The following is a 26,652-nucleotide window of genomic DNA, read 5'->3' as shown; positions in this document are numbered from 1 at the left end:
CCCTGCTTTACAATAATATAATGGCTACAGACTTTGGGCACATTACTTAACATGTCTAAACTTCAGCTTTATCTGAATAATTAAAATAGATTAATACTTTTTTCCAGGATTTTAAATTAGAATGTACTAAATAGGTAATACAAATGTATATAGCACTGTATTATTGCTATTCAATAATTGCTAGCTGTTGTTGTTATTCTGTTGTAGGAGAATCATCATGTTCCCAGCACCTCTGGTATTTCAGTGTAACTAATCTACAGATCTCAGTTTAAGCCTCACATCCTTCATGCCAGTAGACTGAAAACCTATTTCTCATAATAATGACCATCAGTAATCTCAAGCAAATAGAATAGAAATTTGTTGCATATTATTATAAATTTGTATTAAATATTTATTCACAGCCTTATTTCTTTCTAAAATTATTCTAATTTCATTCAGACACTGAGTAGTTTTTCATGATATTTTTCATGACAGAAATTATCTTTAAATTGTGGCATATACTGTATTTATTTGGTTTTCATACTCCTTATGTATAAAATGTTATCCTTTCTCTCTGTCATTTAAGCACTAAGCTAGAAATTTGAATGCAGGTGTTACTGCAGAAATGGTTTACTCAAAAACTATTCTGTGAAGCGTAAAATAGTCTTCATGGCTTAAGAACAGTTTCCTTAAGAATAATCCAAATTGAAATAGGTAAAATTCTAGTAGAGTATGAATGAGAGTCCCATATTCTTTGATCTTTGCACAAAAGCCTAACTGATAACAGTGTAAATTAAGGCTTAATATAGTCTCAAAGCTTCAAGAATTGAGATGCTAAAAGGCTTTATAGTTTGGTGACAATTTTACTCCTATAGCTTTTCTATAGGTTGTGTTTGATGTCAGCATTTCAGTTCTCTGAAGTAGACTGTTTGAAATACTGATGTGAAAGGCCCAAATTGTACAGGTACATTTCTGTAATTTGATTATTATAGTTTGATTATTTGTTCTTCTGTACCACTGTCTTTTCTAAGAGTTTTGCAAGAAAATATAGGTATGGTTTTTTAAAAAATATCTTCTTTCAACAGAGTATCAGCTTTTCCTGTACCAGTATAATAAATAATACTGTGGCTGAAAGACTCAGCTGTTCCCTGTAGATTTAATGATAGTTTATTCTCTTAGAGATGATTCACCTACTCATTATTATAGAGGTCCTGTGTTAGTGACTCATTGGTGATTACTCTAAAACAGGGCAGCCTTTGTAAGACTTTTATGTTGCTGTCAAGAAATAGCTCTTAGGCTATATCTCCAAAGTGAAGCAATAATACTTTTTCCTATTTCCAATTTCAGCCAGAAAAAAAAAATACAGTAGTATCTCTTTTAAAACAGAAGATGTGCTTAGTCGCATTTGGTATTACCAGAAACTTTATTATCCTTGGAAAATAGTCTTGGAGACAGAGTAGTGCACCCTGGATGTCAGAAAAGAGGATCAATATGGATTTTCATGTGGAAGAGAAGCTGGACCTTCTCTGTACGACCCAAAGTTGTGTAACTAGAACAGTGAAAATTATCTGGACATTTTTCCAGTCATTCTACTGAAGAACTTTTTCATAGAGATATTAAAAAGGGTGGGGGGATGATCTATTGATATAGCTTCCTGGTACTGAAAAAGGTCACAGACTTAGCATATTTTGGAAAGGATTTTAGCATCAGATGATCTTTAAGGTTCCATTGCATTCAGAGATTGAAATTCTCATACTAAGAAGGTGATATGTTTCATATACAACACTTTTAAATCCAGTCTCTCTCGACATCTGTTGTTAAATTTAACAATTGTTATTCAAGAGCAATTCTTGATCTTTCAGAAAAATTTTTGTTCCCCCTATCCTCACTTGATACTCATAAAAGTCTAAAAACATCATTAGTTGTATAGTTATGCCCATATATAGTTTGTTACAGTCCTCCCTCTTCTGCTGATAAAGCAGCTATTAGGAAAAAGAAAGAAAAAGTACAGGTAAAATAAGGATTAAAAAACTATTTAGGGGCTGGTGTTGTAGCTCAGTGGTACAGCACTTGCCTCGCAAGTGTGAGGCACTGGATTCAATCTTAGCACCACATAAAAACAAATAAAGGTATTCAGTCCATATACAACTAAAAAATTTAAAAAAAACAATTTGGAATAAATGGTTGTGGGAAAAATTAAATGATGGGAGAAAGAAGAAAGTACAAAAAGTGGGAGGAAGATGTAAGAAGGAAGAACAAAAAAAAGTAATTAATAATAGGTAAGCTGACTTTCTTTTAGCAAGGATGGCAGACTACAAATTTCCTTTGTCCCTTACCCAAATCCAGTGATCCATAGTTTATAAATAGCTCTGGGGGGATGATACCTTGTAAGTAGCTCATCTAATAAAAATTCCACACTGGAATGAAAACTTCTTTTTATACATTTTCACCTCCCTCCACTACTGGATATTTTGGACTCCACAAAAATAAGGCCTTTTAAAAAATGACTTAAGCTATCATGGTATAAATCAATAATTTTCCCTAGGAAATTCATTAATCAAAATATTATTGGCCATTCTTATTAAATGTACATCAATTTAGATCTAAGGTAGTATTTTTAAGTGTATATTTAATACAACATAATAATAACCATGTTGATTTCACCAAGAGATTTTGTCATTTCATATATAAAGTAGAATGCTGTTTTCAGTTGAAAGAATCAGGCAGGCTTGTTGACCACTTAGAAGTGGTCTTCAGAAAGTTGAAATTTGGCCAAGGAATGTTCTGAAACTACTTTAAACCCTATAGTTTATCTGGGCACAGTGGTGCACGCCTGTAATCCCAACAGTTTGGGAGACTGAGGCAGGAGAATCATAGGTTCAAAGCCAGTTTCAGCAACTTGGCAAGGCCATGAGCAACTTAGAGAGACCATATCTCAAAATAAAATATAAAAAATGGCTGGGGATGTGGCTCAGTGGTTAAGTGCCCCTGGGTTCAATCCCTGCTACTACTACTACTACTACTACTACTACTACTACTACTACTACTGATGAGGATGATAATAATAACAACAACAATAAATAAAATCAAATTTAAAAAATAGTTTTTTGGAACCTCAGATGTTTCAGAGAGTCTAAGAGCCTGTGATCATATGCAAAACTCTCAGTGTAAGTACATTTTGGGAGAAGATAGTTCATAGTTTTTATTAGATTTTCAAAAAGGTTAAATCACTGAATTAGTTTAGAATTTTAGATTAACCTTAGGACACTTAGTTGTTTGCCTCCATGAATGCTTGGCACATAGGCATTTAATAAATGTTACGTAAAGAAAGTTACTAGAGGGCTGAGGCTATAGCTCAGTGGTAGAGCCCCCTCCTTGCACGTGTGAAGCACTGAGTTCAATCCTGAGCACCACATAAAAATAAAGATATTGTGTCCATCTACAACTAAAAAAATATTTTTAAAAAAGAAACTTACTAGGCTCTATTTATACTGTTATTTAACAGAGATTATTTAATCACTTTGTTTGAGATCCTTAGACCTCCAAAGTCCTTTGGATATGAAGAGATAAAAGACTGCTTCTACATTTTAGTGGAAAATAGGTCACATATATTAAGGTATATATGTTTGTATATATATATTTTTATAAATTCATGTATATTTGTGTAATATATATATATATATATATATATAAAATTAAATACCAGATTAGCACATCACACAAAGAATATTAATATGACTTCAGAGTTGGCTTTGAGTGATATAGTGGAATGTAAACTAGATTTTCAGTAAAGGGATGGACTTAGGTAAATGTGCTACTATCTACTATGTGACAGGTATTGTTAGGTACAGGATTGGGGGGTTGTTTTATTAGGGAAAATTAAATTTGAGTGAAGGCACTGAACAAATAATATATTTGAAACATTTAGGTTCTAAGAAAACTAATTTGGCTAGAGTCAGAGGGTATAGGGAAAGTAGTGGAAGAACAAAGGACTATTGTAGAAAGATCAATTCAACTTCCCTGTGTAGTTCCTTTAATCCTATTTTATTTTTTTTAGACAGAGAGATATTTTTTTAATATTTATTTTTGTTTTCAGTGGACATAACATCTTTATTTGTATGAGGTGCTAAGGATCGAACCCAGTGCCCCGTGCATGCCAGGCGAGCGCGCTTGAGCCACATCCCCAGCCCTTTAATCCTATTTAAAAAAGTTATAATATTTAAATTTTTCAGCTTGAAAAATCATCTTATTGTAGTTTTACTATATTTTCAAGTAAATAGAATACTTTTTATATTCCTATCCTACAACTCCACAAGGTAAATATTTTTTCTGTATATAATGCACAGATGTATAAAAGTGTGTGTTATATATGGGGAAAAATGGGGGGGGCATTGGGTGTTTTTTTAAGGCATCTAGTTACTGATTTTGACAGTATTTTTTTCTTTTTTTTATTTTATTGTTGGTTGTTCAAAACATTACATAGTTCTTGATATATCATATTTCACATTTTGATTCAAGTGGGTTATGAATTCCCATTTTACCCCGTATACAGCTTGCAGAATCTCATCAATTACACTTCCATTGATTTACATATTGCCATTCTAGTGTCTGTTGTATTCTGTTGGCAGTATTTTTTGTCTCACCCTGATTACCGTAAACTGATTGCAGTTGAATTATAAAAATCTATTGTGTCATTTCTGGATGATTTTTAGATGTTTATTTGTGTAACTCTACTCCCTACATGTATTTTTATTTTAATTTTTCTTCTTGTATTTTTATTTATCTAAAATATATTTTTGACATTTTTTAGGTGTTAGTAATAATTATATCACAATTTTAATTGCAAAATAATTTCCTTCATAGAACCTAATTAGTATACTTGGTGCCTGAAATAGTTTACCATTAGTCATCTATAATTTCATAATACAGCCACAGTGAGCTGCACAGTTATTTGTTCAACTTAATTTTGGCCTTTTAAGTACAAGAGCTTTACATTTGAGGAAACTTGCATTTCAAGAGTACCTTCTATTTTCCATCCATCTTTGAATCAAAACTGAAGACATGAATATATATTGGACCCAAATGGTTGTTGAACCCAGCAAAAAACCTTAAAAAATGTTGTCTTAAAAAGGTTGGTAGTGGGGCTGGGGATATGGCTCAAGTAGTAGCATGCTTGCCTGGCATGCGTGAGGCACTGGGTTCGATCCTCAGCACCATATAAAAATAAAATAAAGATATTGTGTCTACCTAAAGCTAAAAATAAATATTATTTTTAAAACTTTGGTAGTGTCATTTGCTTTTGTCCCACGAATGTGAAATGATATATATACAACTTTTTGGCTTTGTGGGCAGTGCGATGTGCTCAGTTAATAAGAGACAGCATTTTTACAAGAATTTTCTGTCCTTCCAAGGTCTTTTTTTAAACAAAGATGTCAGTTCTGGACTAGGGAAGCTGTGAATGAATTCATAATTTGGCATTTTTCATGTCAAATAAGCCAACAAATGATTTCTAATTTTTTTAGACTTTAGGTGACCATTGGTAAATTAAAATAATTCGTATTTCCGAATCCTGTGTTTTTTACTGTATCAATAAACATCAGATGAGAGATCTCTGTTTGAGATATAAGCCTATAGGATATTATAACATGATGCATACACAGAAGAGTAATCTTTGAAATGTAAGGGTTGAGAAATAAGACCACATGTATAGATTGAGATAAATGACAGAACCCAAAAAGTACAAAATGGTTTTAATCAGTGTGTTTAATCATTTTCTTAAGCTAGGGTAGTGATCTATCTGATTGACAAGGTTTATCTTGACTTGACAGTAGAAATTATACTTTGATGGAATTAGATGAGACTGGAGTTGTGGCCTTGGGTCAGGAGACTGAGGATGAAGTAGTGGTGATGATGGTAACAACAAGTATATATTGAGCTATCTCTCTCTGTTAGTTGCTATGAGATAGGTGATATTACACATGTGGAAATTGATCATCCATCTGATCACTTGCTCAAAGGGATATCACAAATAGTAGAGATAGAATTTGAATCAAGGTCTATCTAACTTTAAAATCTGTCTTTTCTTCACTACTTTACCAAGGAGATGGTAAAGGCCTGGTTTAGGTTGGTGGTCCTGAAAGCACCTTGTGCCTACCTATATCATAGCACTTATCACTCTGGTGTTTTTTGTTATGTACCTATCTGTCCTATTAGAATATGAATCTGAGAACATGAATCATATCTTAATCATCTTTATAATGCCAGAACCTAATATAATAACCAGGTACTTTATAAAGTTTGTGGAATGAAAGAATAGAAAGTCAGTAGCCAGGTTTGGTGGCACATGTCTGTAATCCCAGGTGCTTGGGTGGCTGAGACAGGAGGATCATGAGTTCAAAGCCAGCCTCAGCAACAGTGAGGTGCTAAGTAACTCAGAGAGACCCTGTCTCTAAATAAAATACCAAAAAGGGACTGGGATGTAGCTCAGTGGCCATATGCCCCTAAGTTCAAACTCCAGTACCCCTCTCCCCAAAAAAGAAAGTAAGGAGTACTATACTCTTTTTATATAGTATGTTAACTCACACTACAGTGATGCAACCACATCAATAATTATAGCAGCTTAATTCACAATAGCCAAGCTAGGTGCCCTTCAACAAATGATTGGATAAAGAAAATGTGGTATATATACACAATGGAATATTACTCAACCATAAAGAACAATGAGATTATGGCATTTGCCAGTAAATGGATGGATCTAGAGACTGTCATGGTAAGTAAAATAAGCCAGTCCCAAAAAACCAAAGGCCAAATGTTCTCTCTGATATGTGGATGCTAAACTATAACAAGGGAGGGTAGGTAGGTTAAGTATACAAATTCATGGGATTAGACAAAGGGGAATGAAGGGAAGGGAGTGGAAATGGGATTAGGAAAAATGGTAGATCGAATTGGACATAACTTTCCTATGCTTATATGTGGATACACAACCAGTCTAACTACACTTCATGTACAACTAAAAGAATGGGATCAAAATTGGAATAGGTTGCACTCCATGAAGGTATAATATGCCGAAATATACCCTACTGTCATGTATATCTAAAATCAATAAACAAAAACAAAATATGATTATACATATACCGAATGGAAATACCTATTTGTGTTCACCATGTAAAGGAATGTTTACAACGGCATTTTGTGCAAACTGGAAACAATTCGAATGCATATCAGTAATTAAAGAATAAATTTTAAAAAAGGTATAAACAAGAAATGTAAATAGTGAGCTACCTTATTTTGGTACTTCAGAGTAAATTCGCAGTAGAATATTGAAGTCTGTAATACTTGAGTGCTTCTTTCTGCTTCTGCCATTTATCTGCATTTCTGATAACCTGTCCTTATTCCTTTAACTAAAACTACTGTTGTAAGATTTTAATGGGATGTATCTTGAAATGTCATAGAATCTTAAAATTTTTATTATGGAAGATTCTACACATTTTCACATAAAACTTTAGAGAACAACATGAAATATAATATGACATTATGTTAACTTTAAGAAGTATCAAATCTTGGCCAATCTTATTTCATCTATACTGTAAAGCCTGAATACTTTTGAAGCAATTTCCAGACATATTTTGTCTGTTAAATATCCATGTGTATGTCTTAACATATTGGAGCACTTACAAAAAAAACCTACAAAATTATGATACCTAGTAATTAGCAATAATTCCAAATATCCAATTAATGTTAATATATGTCTGAATATATCATAACATTTAAATGTTTATTTTTGATCCCAGAATCAAATAGTTTCTACACTTTGTAATTTACTAAAATTAAATCTCTCACCTCATTTCTCTCTATTTGCTGAATACTTTAGGTCTTAACATTTGCCCTATAGAGTTTCTTCTGAGTGTACTTATTGGATAATCATGGAGTCTTTTCATGAGGTTGTCTGTTTCCCATATTTCCTTTGTCATGATTTCAACTGATAATTCTGATGAAAATGTAGAACTATAAGTTTGTGTTTTAACTTCATCAAAAATTAGGCTGCTTTCTGCCATATAGAAACCAGTGGGGTAGGCACTGCTAAAGGTCTTGAAAAATGAATGGATGACAGGATTTCTTCATTTTCACCTGAGTTGATGGGATGGAAAACCAGGCAGAATTTCTTGCACTGTTTATGGAGGAAAGCCTCTGTCCATATCTCTCCACTCAGAGCTGCTGAGATCCATCTTACCTTGCAAGAAGCCAGCCTCAGTCAAGTCACTGACAAATTGTATCTCTATTGGAAGTGGAGGACTTGATCCACCCTTCACCCTTACCTCCAAGTCTAGATGTTGGGAATATGGAAGAAGAACGGCTGGTGTGGAACTCAACTGAAGTGGACACCTTTGCTGTAGGTCTGTCTGGCTGAGGTCAAAGGAAGAAATGTTCGGATTGCCATTTGCCAGTGCCCCAGGAGCCATAGCTGGCCAGGTAGTTCAAATGTGAATTTCCAAATTACAGTAGGGACAGGGAGAGGCCCTTCCCCTTCCCCTTTGCCATAGGCATTAGAAACATCTTTTTTAAAGTACAGGAGGTTCTTGAATTCTTTGTCCATGACCACAGGTGACATTCTCTGTGGCTGCTTAATTTTCTGCAGCAAATGGGGGCAGGGGGTGGGGGGGGGTGACAAGAGCAAGAAGTCAGTCTTAAATATATCCCTATTGTACGTGAGCAGGGGGGTGAGGGGAAAGTGGCATGAAGTGTCTGCCCTAGAACAAAGGAGCATGCAAGGGTTTTGTGTGGGTCACAGCCTCAGCCCCCTTCCCCACATGGACCATGTTTGGCCAGCAGGGGCACAGACCCTCCTGTGTGTAGTTCCTGGGGTGAGACTGCCTAGGTCAGGTCTTGCTTGTCACCCACCCACCATACTGGCAGCCAACCGCCCATCTCATCTTCCAGCTGAGGGAGTCAAGTTTCCTGTTTTAATATTTTTACTGATATCTGACATAGGTATATAACAGAAATCTTATAATTTTATTGGTGAATACCAACTGTGTATACACATTGGAATATTATTCAGCATTAAAAGAGAATAAAATCATGGCATTTGCTGGTAAATGGATGGAGTTGGAGAATATAATGCTAAGCGAAGTTAGCCAATCCAAAAAAAACAATTACCGAATGTTTTCTCTGATTTAAGGATGCTAAAAAAAAAAAAAAAAGATGCTGATTTATAATAGGGTTGGGGGTGGGGGGAATGGGAGGATTAAATGAACACTAATTGATATATGCAAATTGTATACTTCTATAATATACATGTTGTATTGATACATGTATGCAATGATTAAATCAAATTAAATAATATAACCATCACTTTACAGATGTCTTATTTTTCACATGGTGACAACATTTTAAATCTACTTTCTTGGAGATTTCAAATGTGCTATTTTTTAAATTTATTTTTTAGTTTTTAGGTGGACACAACACCTTTATTTTATTTTTTATGTGGTGCTGAGGATGGAACCCAGTGCCTCATGCAAGCTAGGCAAGCACACTACCACTTGAGCCACATCCCCAGCTCAATGCGCTATTATTATTACTACACATAATACTTATAGTCACCATGCTATACAATAGATTTCCAGAAATTATGCTTCTGGTCTAACTGAAAAATTGTATCTCTTAATCAACATTGTTATGTTTTCAGTATTGATTTTTTCTTAGAATTGCTTTGGCTATTATTGTTATTTTATTCTTCTATGTGAATATTAGGTCTGTTTTTTTCCAGTTCTATGAAGAATGACATTTGCATTTTAATGGTGATTGCACTGAATCTGTAGATCACTTTTGATAATAGAGCCATTTTAACAATATTCTACCTATCCATGAAATATGGGAGGTCTTTCCATATCCTAAAGTCTACCCCAATTTTTTCCTCACTTTTCTATAATTTTCACCATAGAGGTCCTTCACCTCTTTATATTATTTCAGAGTATTTTTGGTGGTTGATATTATAAATGGAATTCTTTTAATTTTTTTTGTCAATGGACCTTTCATTTATTGACATGCGATGCTGAGAATAGAACCCAGTGCCCCACACATGCTAGGCAAGCACTCTGCCCCTGAGCCACAACCCCATCCCTATAAATGGAATTTTTAAATTTAGTTCACTATGAGTTCATTATTGATGTAAAGAGATACTGATTTTTGTGTTGATTTTGTAACTTAACCACTTTACTCAATTTGTTTATTAGGTCTACATGTCTTCTGGTGAAATGTTTAGGATCTTCTACGTATAGGATAACATCTGCAAATAGGAATAATTTGTCTTCTTCCTTGCCCATTTGTATTCCATTTATTTCCTTCTCTTGACTAATTTCCTGGATAAAATTTCAAATATGTATTGAGTAGGAGTGGTGAGGATGCATTCTTGTCTTATTCTCTATTTTAGAGGAACTATTTTCATTTTTCCCTATTCAGTATGAGATTGGCTTTTAATTTGCCATGTATACTTTTTTATATTGAGGTAAATTCCTTCTATCCCCAGTTTCTTCAGGGTTCTTCTTATGAAAGGGTGCTGTATTTCATTGAAGGCTTTCACCTCATCTATTGAGATGATCATGTGAGTCTTGCCCTTGATTGTCTTCATGTGGTGTGTTATGTTTATTGATTTGGATATGATGAACCAGTTTTGCATTGCTGGGATGAAGCCAACTTGATCATTATGTATAATCTTGTTATTATGTTGTCAAATACAATTTGATAATATTCTGTTAAGGAATTTTGCAAGGTTGTTGCAAAGATTTTATCAAGGATATTGGAGTTTTCTTTCATTGAGGTATCCTTATCTGGGTTTGGTGTCAGTGATACTGGCTTTGTAAAATAAATTTGGAAAAGTTCCATCCATTTCTATTTCATAGCATAATTTGAGGAGCATTGGCCTCAGTTCTTCTTTAAAGGTCTGGAAGAATTCAACCAAGATACCATCTGGTCCAGGGGCTTATTTTGTTGGAAGGATTTATATTACTGCTTCAATCTCAATGATTGTTCTTGGTCTGTTTATAATTGACATCCTCGTTTCAATTTTGATAGGTTATTGGTGTCTAGAAATTTATCTGTTCTTCTAGATTTGACAAATTCATGGATTATAAATTTTCAAAATAGTCCCTAATTATCCTCTGCATTTCAGTGATATCTGTTGTGATATCTTCTTTTTTCATCTCTATTTTTTTTAATTTGGCTCTTCTCTCTCTCTTTTTTTCAGTTAATGGTTTAGCTAAGGAATTATCAATCTTGTATATCTTTTCAAAGCACCAACTATTTTTTCAAATTGATCCTTTGTATTCTTTTATTCTCTATTTCATTAATTTTGGCTTTGATCTCAATTATTTTCTTTCTTTTACTGATTTCAAAACAGTTTGTTTTTGTTTTTCTAGAGTGTTGAGATGTGTCATTGGGTTGTTTATTTGTATCTTTCTAAGTTTTTCATGTAGGCACTTATAATTACAGATGATCTTATTATTGCCTTAATAGTGTCCTTGAAATTTGCAGATATTGTATCTTCATTCTCTCTTGATTTTAAGAATTTTTAAAATTTCTCCCATGATTTTTTCTAAGATCCTTCACATTCACAAGTGTATTGTTCAACCTTTATGTTTAGATAATTTCTGAATTTGTCTTGATGTTGATACTAATTTCATTCCACTACAATCCGATAAGATGCATGTAATTATTTCAACATTTTATATTTGATAAGTCTAGCTTTGTGTCCTAAAATGTGGTCTATTTTGGAGTAAGTTTTATTAGAAACAGAGAACAACATGTTAGGTGAAATATTCTGTGGATATCCATTAAATCCATTTGATTTTTAGTATGCTTTAGGTCTGAACCATCTTTTTTTTAATATTTATTTTTTGGTTCTTGGTGGATACAACATCTTTATTTTATTTTTATGTGGTGCTGAGGATCGAACCGAGTGCCCCACGCATGCCAGGTGAGCACACTACCACTTGAGCCACATCCCCAGCTCCACTGAACCATCTTTGTTGATTTGATGTCTTCATGACCTATGTATTGGTAATAAAAGTATTTTGAAATAACCCAGTATAATTGTTTTGGGATCTGGGCCTTTATGTCAAGTAGTGTTTGTTTTATGTAACTGAGTGCATCAATATTTGGGGCATAAATATTTACTATCATTATATTTTCCCATTTAATTATTCCATTTATTAATATGTAGTGACATTAATAAGTATCTTTCTCTGATTAATTTTGGATTGAATTTTGCTTCATGAAACGAAAGAGTAGACACTCTTACTTGCTTTCAGTCTCCATTTGCATTGAGTATAATTTTGCATTCTTTCCCTTTAAGCCTATGAATGTCTTTGCCTGTGAGATATGTCTATTGCAGGCAATACATGGGTGAATCTTGTTTTTTCTTAAATACAAATTACCAATCTATGCCTTTGAATTGGAGAATTGAGATCATTTACATTCAGTGTAATGATAGGGATGTCTTTATTATTTTAGTGATTTTGTTTTATTCAGAGTGTTTTATTTAACCTAATACTTACTGCATAAGTATTCTTCTAAAGAGACTTAGTCTTTCCTGAGAACTCTTGTTTGTTTTTTAATCTCCTTCCATATGTGGGATTTACTTAAATATCTTCTGTAATGCTGACTTAGTATTCAAGAATTATTTTGTCTGTGCTTGTCTTGGATGACTTTCATTTCTCTTTTGATACTGAAGGATAACTCTGCTGCATTATGAAAATCTCGGTTGATAGTTTTTTTTTGAGGGTTTCTTCTAAGAAATGTATGTGTAAAAATCATATAGTGGTCTGTACAAACAACAATAAGTGTTGGCAAGGATGGGGGGAAAAGGTACACTCATACATTGCTGGTGGGATTCCAAATTGTTGCAGACAATATGGAAAGCAGTGTGGAGATTTCTTGGAAAACTTGGAATGGAACTGCCATTTGACCCAGCCATCCCACTCCTCGGTCTATACCCAAAGGACTTAAAAACAGCATACTAAGGGGATGAAGCCAAATCAATGTTTATAGCAGCATAATTCACAATAGGAAAATTGTGGAACCAACCTAGATGCCCTTCATCAGATGAATAGATAAAGAAAATGTGGTATATATAAACAATGGAATATTTCTCAGCATTAAAAGAGAATAAAATCATGACATTTGCAAATAAATGGATGGAGTTTGAGAGTTACCATAATTGCTAAGTGAAGTAAGCAAATCCCCAAAACAAAAAATGCTAAATGTTTTCTCTGATATGAGGATGCTGATCCATAATGGGGATGGGGGGCACATGGGAGGAATGGACAAACTTTAGATAAGGCAAAGTAGAGGGAGGGAATGGGAGGGGCATGAGGGTAGGAAAGATGGTGGAATGAGATGGACATCATTACACTAAGTACATGTATGAAGACACGAATGGCATGACTCTGCTTTGTGTACAACAAGAGATATGAAAAATTATGCTCTATATGTGTAATATGAATTGTAATGCATTCTGCTGTAATAGATAACAAATTAAAATTAAAGAAAAGAATCAGTGAGTAATATCCACAGCTTACTTTTTGGTAAATTAGGATACATAAAATGCTATTAGTACAAAATATTATGGTATCCAGTATCATAACAACAGTACAAAATGTATTCAAGTATTCTTGAATGTATTTCAAGAGTACAAAAAATATGTTGGTAACACTTGGTATTTATGAGTAGCCACATTTTGGGTAGATGAGGCTATATCTAATTAAAGCCTGAACTAAGGTAAAATTTTTCAAAAGAGTATTTGTAATGACAATTCAAACTAGAAGAATAAAGATAATGGTAGTCATTTAGTGAGCTTTCAAAAAGTGCAGCTTCTATATTGATTGTTTTACATGCTACATTTCATTTAGCACTCATTGCAAGTGATTAAACATTAGTCCTATTTCACATAATGAAATTAAAAACTACAAGAATTAAAGAATTGCAGGTATATACTTTTCTGAGATTTTACTTCATATGTATCACCTTTTTTTCAGTGTTGATAGAAAAATTTAGACAAGAGCATGCTAGGCAAGTGTATTAGATTTCTGTCACTATCACAAAATACCTGTTGAAAATCAACTTAAAAGAAGGAAAACTTTGTTTTGGCTCAGGTTTCCTTCTCTGGGTCACTTGACCCAGTTACCTTCAGACCCATGACAAAGGAAAGCTGCTCATTATGTGGTGGCCAGGAAGGAAATAGAAACTGTAAGGGACAATTGTCTGAATATACACTTCAAGGGCAGACTTCCAATGACCTTCCTCCAACTAGACCCACCTCTCAATTGTTGCACGACCTCCCAATTGTTACAAAAGTGGGCAACCAAAATTTTAGCACATGGTGTTATGGTTTGTATGTGAGGGGTCTTCCCAAATCTCCCTAATTAATGCAGGAATTTTCATAGGTGAATTACTTGAATTTTCAGAGCTATAACTAATCAGTCCATCTTAGTTTAAATGACTAGGTGATAATTGCAGGCAGGTAAAGTGTGACTGGAGAAGATGGGTTACTAAGACATAACCTGGAAGGGTGCATCTTCCCTGTGGCCCCCTCCCCTATCTCACTCTGCTTCCTGACCCCATCATGAGCTGAGCAGCTTTCCTCACCTTGGGCCCAGAGCAATGAAGTTGGTAAATTGTGGACTGAGAGGTCTGAAATCATGAGCCTAAATAAACTTTTCCTCCTCTAAAAAACAAAAAAAGAAATCAAAAGTGATATATTTTGGAAGGCAGGAATTCTTAATATATTTATTTATTTTTTTAAAGAGAGAGAGAGAGAGAGAGAATTTTTTAATATTTATTTTTTAGTTTTTGATGGTCACAACATCTTTGTTTGTATGTGGTGCTGAGGATAGAACCTGGGACGCACGCATGCCAGGCGAGCACGCTACCGCTTGAGCCACATCCTCAGCCCTCTTAATATATTTAAGGGAAAACAATAGTGTTCCTGAGATGTCCCCCATATTTATTAAGAAATGGAAGCTGAGTAGATTTTCAAATTAAAAGTCCTTTTTAATATTTCTTTCTCAGATGGGAAAGCTGACAACCATGCCAGCAGGTCTCATGTACGCATCTATAAGTGTACGTGTGTCCAGGGAAGAGGAATACAAAAAGAAGTTAATGAGACCAGACCAGGTAAATTGCCTACAAAAGTTTATGGACCTTACATAATGTAAAGACAATGCAAAATCTCTGTGGTCGTTGTGGTGATGGTTGTTGTTTCATTTACCTTCATAATAAATGTATTTGAAATCTGTTAGGTCTGTTTGATAAGTTGAAAGAAATAATATCTCTAAATAGTATATTTAACATAAACATCAAAAACTCTAACTTTGGTGAAAAGTATTTGGTGATTTTTCTTAATGAATAATTAATATTAGTACAGGGTCTCATACCTTCTAAGCAGCATGACTTTTCTTTCTTGAAAAACTTATATAGATATATCCAGTATTACAATGTCTCTCAATCATTATATCAGTTTTAGAAGGGATATTAGATGTTTTCTAGTTCAGTCTCCTGTATGGCATTATAATCTCCTCTACAGTAATCACACTTAGTGGCCACTTATCTTCTATATGTATAAATCTCTGCATAAAATAATCTAAGGAACATGTTCCATTTTCTGGATGCTCTCATTCGACTTAAAGTCTGTTAGTCAGCTTTCTGTCACTGTGATCAAAATACCTGACAAGAACAACTTGAGGGTTGGGGTTGTGGCTCAGTGATAGAGTGCTCGCCTAGCAAGCACAAGGCACCAGATTCAATCCTCAGCACCACATAAATGTAAAATAAAGATATTGTATCCACCTAAAAGCTTAAGAATAAATATTTTTTAAAAGAACAACTTGAGGAAATTTTTATTTTAACGTCACATTTCAGAGGTCTCAATCCATGGTCAGCCAACTCCATTGGTCTGGGCTGGAGGTAAGACAGGACATCACGGCAGAAAGGCACAGTATACTAATGCTGTCACCTCATGGCATCCCGGAAGCAGAGAGACCAAAGGACCAAAGACAATATATAATGGCCAAAGACAGGCCTACAGTGGCCTGTGTCCTCTAGCCACCTCACATCTGCCTAAAGTTATCACCCTGTAATGCATGCAGATTATTAATCCTTTAAATGGATTAATCTACTGTTGAGTTTACAGTTCTCATCATTACCTAAAAACCCCACCTCTGAACCTTTCTTCAATGAGGATCATGCTTTTTAATATGAGATTTTTAGGGAAAATTTCTAAATCTAAACCATAATAAGGTTCTTCCTTATGTCAAATATAAACCTGCCACATAATAATTACTACCATTGGTGCTGTATCTCATGATTTGACATCGTAAAGAAAACATCTCATTTCTCTTCTGAAAAGAGATGTCAGTTTTATCTTTAATGATTTTGTGTCTTAGCCTATCATCTTTGTGATAAATACTTGTGAAAAATACCTGAGGAAAGGTTGATTTTGGCTCATGGTTTCAGAGGTTTTATTCTGGTCAACAGACTCCATTGCTTTGGACCTGAGATGAGACAGAACATCATGGTAGAAGGGCATGGCAGAGGAAAGCTGCTCGGCTCATGACTGTTGGAAAGCTTAGAGAGAGAAAAAGGGGCCAGGTTCAGATATTGTCCCCAAGGGCAAGCCACCATGACCTTTTCTCTCCAAACATGCCCTTCTTGCCTACAGTTTCCCCCACCTCCTGGTAGTTCATTAAACTGTCAAAGGTTTAATTCACTGATGAGGTCAGAGTTTCTACTCTAATTGCTTCCCCAAATCCATACATCTGTGCATTGCTTCATTGGAGATCAAGCCTTCAACACATGACTCTTTGGGCGATACTTTATATCCATACCATAACATTTTGCTTCCTAGATGAAAATATTAATTGCTTTAATTATTCCTCATTTCATAGTTTTTAGTTCCTTCATTGTCATTATCACTCTATGCCTCACATGTTCTGGATGGTTAATGTTTTCTTTAGATATATTTTGACTACTGGAGGATAGAATCAAACATTTTCTCCTATTGTAGTATTACATTTGTATTAATGCTGCCTAAGATCATACTATTTTTATATTTATTTTTGTTTGGAATTCTCAAAATCAACTGTTCTCTTAAATAGATTTTGACCATGACATAGTGAATTGCAGTTTTCTAAGTCACTAACCTTTTCACATAGGCTACTGGTAAGCTGTGTCATGTCCCACTCTGTACTTACACTTTTGGATTTATTTGACTCAGTTGCCAGGTGTATTTATGCCTCTCTAAATTTCATCTTGTTGATCTGGCCCACCATGCTTTTGATGTGATTATGGATTCTGTTCACTACTGTGCTATTTATATCTACCTGTCTGAAGTCACACCTAAGATTTGTCTACATACTTAGTGATGTATTCATAAGTCATACAGGTCTGAGTCTGAACTCTGACTCTACCAATAAACTGCTAGATGATATTGGGTAGAAATCTTAATGGTGACATAAATATTCTGTTGTATAAATGTATCACTATCAAATGCAAAAATATAATAAATTTTTGGAAATTGAGAGTGCTTCCAGTAATTTTGCTATTATACCATGCTTATTTAACCAGTTGCTAACTAAATCCTTGTATACATCTGTAACTGTTTCCTTAGGATGAATTTCTAGAAGGAGAAGTATAGGAATGGTGGCGCAAAAATTGATATATTGGCAAGCTAATGTGCAAAACTGAGATATTCACATTTTACAGAAAAAGAAAAGATTTCCTGAATTCCCTTCGAGTTTGTGTAAAGTTCCCTTTGAGTTTGGTTTTAAGCACTGGGTAAAGTGTTATTATTTTTCATTAGTAGTCTTGGATAGATTCTCCACCCTACTTACTTGCTGACTCTCAGTTTTCTTTCTCTTTATTAATCTCAGAAGGATCATATTTTTAAACCTCACTTGACACTCCCATATTTGGGCAGCTCAAAAATCTAAGTAGGAAGATAAATAACTGACGTTTGTTCCTAATAGCTAAATTCACATATTTCTGAATTTTAAAGTAAATAAGTGCATCTTTACTATATTATGGATATATGGGGTTGTAGCTCACAGTGTTTGCCTAGCACATGTGAGGCACTGGGTTCGATGCTCAGCATCACATAAAAATAAATAAATACAATAAAGGTACTGTGTCTTTGTATAACTAAAAATATTTTCTAAAGTATCAGTATGCTCCTGCCTTAGTAAGTGCCATATAGTGAACATAAATAAATCCCCCTTTATTAGAAAACTCTTCAGGACCACAGAGTAATCATTTTTGACCTTGAAAATTGCACTATTCAGGTCAGTAAAATGACTGGTAATTAGGCTGCATGTAGGTAGCCACGGACACTTTTTTTTTAAATCCCTCTAACATGAGCTTTACTTATTTTCTTGCCATTTGCTTCTTTTCACCAAGAAATAACTGAGAAAAATATTGATTTGAAGTTTCTAGTTACTTTGGTTCAATTTAATTTAAAACGTGGTTTTATAGCTTACTGGATCTAATCATGATTTCTAACTGAGTACAAATAGATTGTGTTTATACAGTAAGTGGCATTTAAGGCCAAGGCCTCCAATTTATAGTGAGAATATTCTCTCAGTAGAAACTGTAGTAACATGGTACTGGCTGGTTCTTAAAATTCTAACAATAGAAATGATATCCTTTTATATAAACCTTTCAACTGTGCTTGAATGCCCATGTCTAAGAAGAAAATATTATAAAGCACTGGTTCTTAATCATTCTTATCCCTTTGAGAATCTGATGAAAAATTTAAATGTACTTCCTAGAAAATGCATATATAAAATTTTGCTTACAACAGACCACAAATAAAAAACTCTTTATCTAAGGTATGTTGGGATATAAATTAAGGATCAGGAGATTTCCATGAAGATAGGGAAAAGAATAAAAACAATTAATGTTTAATAATGTTTGGAATTGAAGAATGTAAAAGCATACAGGGGCCATGGTGGACAAACATTTAAGTAAATAATTTTGCCCACTCTAACACCAGTACATCCACATACACAGTCTCTTTCTAGGGAAGAAGAAAACTTTCCTTACCTGTAACATACCTGCTTTTATATATAATATGTATTTTTAATATAAAATATGCATGTATTGACCCTCCTACTCATACATAGTTGCCAACTTGGTTAATTTAAATCCCAGCATTAGTCTGGAAAGAGAAACATTAACTCTTTAGTCCTAGTATGGGTAATAAAGGGCCATTTAATGGTAACACAAGACTTTTCAACCTACTACTGGAAATTTTGTGAAGCTGATACTGTCCATTTGTCTTTATTTTAATGTTTTGAATTGATAGGTAAAATTGTATGTATTTACCTCATACAACATGATATTTTGACACACACATATATATATCATGGAATGCCTAAATCCGATTGTTAACATATTTATTATCTACCATAATTATGATTTGTTTTTAAATGATGAGAACTCTTTACACCAACTCTCTGAGCATTTTTAAGAATATAACATATTATTAGCTATTATGTTTGTTCTTGGTAGAGGATGAAATCCAATGATGTTAATCATCTCGTTCCCTTGATGTTGATTTGTAAACTTTGTTCTCCCCAATTATATCTTCATCCAATTTCAAAGAAAGATGCTACACTCTGAACATAATGGCAAAATATTTTTTTTTACTTTTATAAAGTAAGATTTTACCTTAAAACTTTTCATCATTCTATTATGTTTATATTTGGTTTTATTGAATATTGACTAGCATTAAAAGCCTATTCATATAATATATGAAAGGTATAAGAACCAGCAGTACTAGTATGATAATGAAGAATCATGTACCTACCACCCAATTTCAAGGAAAAACAAAACAGTATCCCCTGGGTACCTATCCTGGTTCATTCAGGTATAACCACTACTCTGAATTCTTACTATTCCCTTCTTTTATAATTTTACCTTAAATGTTTGCATGGCTAAACGATTTGGGAATTTTTGGTTTTACATATTTGATTGTATGTTGATAGAAACATGCCTGCATGCCATTTGTGCATCTTATTTTTTATTTTTGCTTAACATATTCTTGAAATTAGTCCATATTTTTCCATATGACTCTCATTTTTCTATTTTCTCTAATTTGTAATATTCCAGTGTATGGATATATTCCAATTTACACATTTTTGTGTTCATGGACATTTAGGTTGTTTAAAGATTTTTACAATTATAGTTCTGCTATGAATAATAATATATATACCCCTAAGTATGTAAGTATGGTAGTTACTTCTATATATACCTAGAATTAGAGCCACTGGGTCAAACTATAGGTCGTATCACTTAATTTCTGGCCTCTTGGGTCCCTAGTCTTACTAACCTTTTTACCACATCATCTCTGTATTTAAGATGGAAATTTTATCAACAATCTCAGTTGTTTTTAGGAGGAAGATGGATAAGTATTCCTATTCTCTAATACTGCAGGAAAAGGCAATCTAGTTATTTTATGTTCTTGACATGAACATTTTTCTGCCTTCAGCTCCCCATATATACTGCACCACCTCTCCAATCTAAATATGTTGAAGAGCAGCCTGGTCATTTACAGATGGCCTTTGCATCCATCCGCACTACAACTGGTCATTACATTGGCTGGTGCAAGGTAAGTCTATTCTGATAAGTGGTTTTGTATTAGACATTTCAGCTTAATTTCCAGTTATCTACTGATGTGTAAAATTCTACCCCTAAAACTTAGTAGCTTGCAACAGTAAGTGATATGTCTCATGCTTTTGTAGGTCAGGAATTCGATCAGAATTCAGACAGAGAATTCTTCTGTTGCATGTGACATGTTTTAACAGAGGCCATTTGTGGTATTTATCTGGCCAATGGGCTGATCTGGATTGTACAAGACAGCTTTATTTGCATCTCTGGAACCTTGACAAGGATGGATGGAAGACTGGGTTCAGCTGGGATTGTTGACTGAAGCATCTGTCATGATCTCTTAAGCATGATGGCCTCTAGGTAGACAACTTTACACGGCAAGTTCAGGATTCCTTATGACAAAGCATTATTTACCTCCTTCATGAAATTCTGAGATTACTTCTGAATAATTCCTTATTTAAGTGAGCAAAATATTGTTCACTTGAGGTTGGCAGCTATTAGGCCAAATAGAATTCACTTTGATGCTTTAACCTTGAATAAGCAGTGTTCATCAGCAGAATGGTGGAATAAGCTGATAAAACACAGATATTTCATTATCATCATATAAACGTTGTATTTACATGAGCATCTCCATTGTGAGTTTCTTCATGATAATATTGCTATAATGTTTTCATCATTCTGACCTAATACCCATACAGTTTTTCCCAAATATAGCCTGATTGTGAACCTTTGTGCTTTTTAGTTTCTAATCCACTCCTTTTAAACCGAAAATTCTAATGAACTTAGGAAAAATAATGTGTCCTTATGTAAAATACCAAATCAATGAACTCTGGTCATTCCAGATGATATTTCAAACATCTGATGAATATATGGAATTATTTTTTGAAAAATTTTGCTTGTCATATATTTCTAATGGTACTAGTTGTACTGCATTCTCTTAATACTTTGATCTCTGACGGAAATATCTTAAGTAATTATGGTCTGAATCATGCTCCCATGGCTATATGCCAATAGTCAGATGATTCAGATTTAAAATCTCCTGAGACCTAATTTTCTGTAGTGTTCTCAGATGTGTCTTCAGTGAGGTAAATTGTCCCTGAGAGATCTTTAAATTGGTATTGTAACTCTCAACCGTTTTAAGACTGAAAGAACATTTTGCTGTTGATATGCTAAAACAAATAGGTTGAAGAAAAACATTTTCAAATGTATTTAATCTTCAATATAAATAACTTTTACTCTTTAATTTTTCCATAAAAAACAATCTATTCTTTAAAAAATTGTGTCTGCCTCAAATTGCATTCTGCATGAAACCTATAATCATGTAGACCAAATTCATACTTCTACTCTGTAGTGTTTTGAAATTTAGGTGGCAGTGCCCCCCTGTGGTACAAATGAATTCCTAAACTCAACTAAGGAATTTTTCCTGAAGACTTATGGTTAAATGATTTCCAATCAACTGGTCAACAGGTATCTTAATGTTCAAAGTTGAAATTTTCTTAAGAAAGTCCACAAAGAGAAGTAGCACAGTGGCAGTTAGGTGTGTGTTGGTTTGCATAACCTTAAACCAGGATGAACAGGACAAATCTCTGCAAAGATCAAACTGAGACAAAATTACTAGATCAAGATCTCTATACCAATAACTTTTTTCCCATCTGTTATACTTATTTCTGTTTTTATGATTTGAAAAATCTCCCTTGCTCTTGTTTTTAATCCCATGGTTTTGTAGCACATAGTTCAGAGAAGGAGTTTGGTTTGTGTTTTCTGGTTTATACAGCATGGTTATGAGTAAGTCATTTTGTGACATCAATTTTCTTCTAATGTAAATAGAATAATACCCACTACACAATAAATATGTATAAGAGTATTTTTTGCATTAAAATAAATTAGTTAAAAACAGGGAAAAGGAAAGGCTTGCTTTAAAGCTTTAATCCCTCCAGTGGGTAAATATGATTTTGTTTATGTAGAATTTATGTTCTTATTTAAAAATTAGATGGATACTAGTCAGAGTAGACTAGTAGTAATGATTTGTATCCTGAAGTAAATGCCTTATTTGTGTTTTCCTTATACTAATGCAAACTAAGAAAAAAAAAGATGATGAAGCTCTTTTGTTTAGATTTTTCCCTGTTTTTGTTTTTTCTCTACAAATCATTCTGTTGTTGCTATTGTATCTTTGTTCATCAGATGTTGCTTCTATGTTGAAATATACCTCCCTCATGTTTTATTCAAGTTCCATTTATTTCTCTAGGCCATTATAAAAGAAGATTATAAACCTTTATATTTTTTCAATATATTTTCTGTGAACTGCTCTGATTATTTTATAGACATTACTTTACCCACTTATATGAGGAAAATAGTAAACAGGTATTATTCATGTTAAATAGAATGAGAAGCAGAAAATGAAGAGAAGCTAAGTTAAGCAAGTATCTTCATTGTGAGTGAATTAAAAAGCTGAATTTATATTTTGATGTAATGCTAAATGAACTTTTTCATATAATATCAAAAATATGGGCTACTTGATCTGATTATCAGAAGCTTCAAAAATGTAGTTATCCTTTTATCTCCCTTTTTTTTCTCAGGGTGTTTATGTCTTTGTGAAAAATGGAATAATGGATGCAGTACAGATTGGAAAAGGTAACTGAACCATCCATAATTGGAAATGTTCTATTATGTTTTTAATATGCAGTATTTGAATATGAGAAAAATAAGCATGGTATCCTATTCCATTATTATGTTTTTACCAATTCAGAAGATATTCTATATTTTACTGATAATAACAAAGCAATAAATATCTACTATTTATTTAGCTATTATTATATGCTAAATAATTATATAAAGTATTTTACATATTTTTCTTATAATTCTGTGAGTGTTGGCATTAAAAGTATAGTATTTATATTTTACAGATAAAGATGCTGAGGTTGGAAAGATTAAGTAGGTTACCAAAGTCACACAGTTAGTAAGTGGAACTAGCCCCAGTCAAACAGATCTTTTTTAACTGTAAAGTCCACATTATGTTCTTAAAAAGTATAAATTAAAAATATTTCTTCATTGTTGCTAATTAGTTTAAATAAATGTTATTTGCAGCTGTGTGTGTTTGTGCACACCTGTAATCCCAGTAGCTCAGGAACCTGAGACAGGAAGATCACAAATTTGAAGCCAGAGTGGACAAGTTAGCAAGATCCTCTGCAATTTAGTGAGAACCTGTTTCAAAATAAAAATAAATAAAAGGGACTTAGGGTGTACGTTAGTAATAGAGTACCTCTGGATTCAATTCCCAGTACCAAATGAAAGTGTTATTTTCTATTAAAATGAATAGTATTTTGCTATCAATTGCTGGAAAATGATAATAGTAGTCAACCTGCAATATATATAAACTACTGTCAGAAATTAATTATATTTGACTCTTCAGCTCATTAATAGTGTTTTGGCAGCAGATGTAGGTTTCTAATATTCTTGGCATATACCAGTTATCAGAATAAATATTCATTAGACAGAGAGATCACCTAAAAATGTAAGTATCATCCTGAAGTTGATGACCTGTATTTGAATTTAATATGTTGAGAATTCAAAATTACTTCCCTCATCAATCTTGAGGAATATGACTAAATATATGCTTGTCAATAAATAACTAGGACAAAAGAGTATATTTCTAAACTATAATTTAAATATACAATAAGCCAAGACATCCAGATTTTTGTTTATTCTTCATCTGCTTTTTATCTTGCCTCGCTTCCTTACTGACCATTGGTTTTAACCAAGAGCCATGGCTGCTCTAAGGTTGTTGGGAAATAGTGGCAAGCAAGGTCTAGTCACCAAGCTCCTAGATATAATTATCTATTTCATTTCTTACTGGATCCTACCAATGCTTGAATAGATAAGGGATAGAAATCATGAATTTGTCTTAAAGTAATTCATATTAAGATGGACCCTCAGGGCTAGGGTTGTGGCTCAGCGGTAGAGCACTCGCCTAGCACGTGCGAGGCCCTGGGTTCTATCCTCAGCACCACATAAAAATAAATAAATAAATAAATAAATAAATAAATAAAGATATTGTGTCCAACTACAACTAAAAAATAAATATTAAAAAAGATGGACCCTCTAGCATTATATTTTACAGAAGAGTAATAACTGTATCATTAAGAAAATAAATATCATTCGAGTTTTATTTTGTGACAGTAATTACTATCAAATTTTAGATCATTGCTCATACAAACATTTTGTACAGTTCTTTTAAAGAGTGTTTTTAATCCATTCACTGTTACCTTATTGTCCACTATTAATAATCTCTTAAACCTTTCTGCATAATACCTGTAGAGAATACCCAATTGTGGTCAGTCATTTATATTAATTTTTACCTGATTTTTTGAGATGCATATGTCTATCTGAAGAATCCACCTCAAGATTTTCTTCCAAAAATGGGAGTGATTACAGTTTCAGGATTGGCAGGCCTGGTTTCAGCAAGAAAAGGTAGGTTTCAAAAATATGCTCTTTCAATGTCATTATATCAATTTAAATTTTACTCTGATGAGCAAACCTCATAGCCTTTATTGAATAACATTAGGATAGGTTGGTGTAGAAACTTTAGATTCCTTAATACACTGTGTTTACTTTTATAAAGACTTATAAAATTTTTTCAGTCTCATTACAGGGAAATGCAGATGAAAATCACAGTGAGATACCATGGCACAAATATTAAAATGACCAAAGTGTATAAGACCAACAATATCAACAGTAATCAAGAATGGAGAGCAGCTAAAATTCTCATGCACTACTTGTAAAAGTGCAAAATGATATAGCCAATATGAAAAATAGTTTCACAGCTTCTCATAATCTGAAACATATACTTCATATGCAACCTAGAAATTCTACTTCTGGGTATATACCCTGGAGAAATACAAACCTGAAATTGATCAAATTATGCTATGTGCATGTAGGAATATACACAATGAATGCTACTTTTATGCTTAGCTATAATATAATAATTAAAAAGATTAAAAGAAGGAAGATAATAGAGTAGAGAGAGGGGGTTATGGGGAGAGAAAGATGGGAGGGAATGGAGAAGTATTGGGGATGAGTTGAAGCAAATTTTGTTATATGTATTTATGAATGTCAAGATGAAACCCATAGTTATGTGAAATTATAATGCACTGATAAAATCATTACATTACAAAAGAAAGGGAAGAAGAGATATACCTGTGGTACCCATTAAATACTAACATTAATAAGACCTGATAAGTATCTAGACTATCTAGAATTATCTGTAGTCCATTAAATAGCCTCAGAAATTCATAAGCCCTCTAAAATTTTATATAAAAAGGTATCTATGCCAATTTTATTGGGATTTTGTAAATACTCAAGAATCATGAACTACATATAAAATATGAAATAAAACTAATGAAATAAAAAACTTATATGCAATAGTTTCTAGTGGCTCTGTTCATAATCATATAAATCTGGAGGTAATCCAGATGTTTGTCAACTTGTAAATGGCTAAAAAAAAATGTAGCATATCCTTACAAATGAATACTATTCAACAACAAAAGGGAAGGTGATCATGCTATGTCCAGCAATCCTGATGAGTCTGGGGGAAAGAAGACAGTCTACTTACATTTTTGTTTCGATGACATTCTTAAAACAAAAAACTATAGTGAGAAAAAACAGGTAATTGATACCCAGGGGTTAGGAGTGAGGAAAGGTGCAATTATAAAAGGAGACAGCATGAGGTATTTTTTAAGAATGGTAGAATTATTATGTATCTTAATTGTCATTATAATTACATGACTGTACATGTATTGAAATTGATAGAAATGTACAAACTTGCTGTGTAATCATTTTTAATAAAATGTTGAAATATATAGTTGTTTCTATTAAAATTGAATTTGACATTTTTTTCTTCTAGGTAATGTTATTTTTTAAGCATCTTAAGAATCTCTTAACTACCAAAAATGTTCTTGAGAGCTTTTTGTTAATATAAATATATACATTAACCACTCAAACCACTTTTGTTAATCATGACCT

The 26,652-nt window shown here is 33.3% G+C and overlaps 1 protein-coding gene across 2 annotated transcripts in view; it reads left to right on the top strand.

The window, feature by feature from the left end:
* The window catches only part of Apool (apolipoprotein O like), a 68,215-nt gene that overhangs the window by 11,737 nt on the left and 29,826 nt on the right, over nt 1-26,652 (top strand). The window contains exons 1-5 of one of the 2 annotated variants that reach the window (XM_013360157.4): nt 8,295-8,448; nt 15,043-15,147; nt 20,516-20,635; nt 23,211-23,265; nt 25,003-25,101. In XM_013360157.4, the coding sequence (XP_013215611.2) occupies nt 8,401-8,448; nt 15,043-15,147; nt 20,516-20,635; nt 23,211-23,265; nt 25,003-25,101 (427 nt within the window). In that variant the 5' untranslated portion in view covers nt 8,295-8,400. Of the gene's footprint in view, nt 1-8,294; nt 8,449-15,042; nt 15,148-20,515; nt 20,636-23,210; nt 23,266-25,002; nt 25,102-26,652 lie in introns of those variants that run through there. The other variant, XM_005328838.4, reaches the window with a different exon arrangement.

Source organism: Ictidomys tridecemlineatus, chromosome X, assembly GCF_052094955.1.
Source record: "Ictidomys tridecemlineatus isolate mIctTri1 chromosome X, mIctTri1.hap1, whole genome shotgun sequence".
NCBI lineage: Eukaryota > Metazoa > Chordata > Mammalia > Rodentia > Sciuridae > Ictidomys > Ictidomys tridecemlineatus.
Note: the sequence above shows the minus strand (reverse complement) of the source record. Positions and strands in the feature narration are given on the sequence as shown.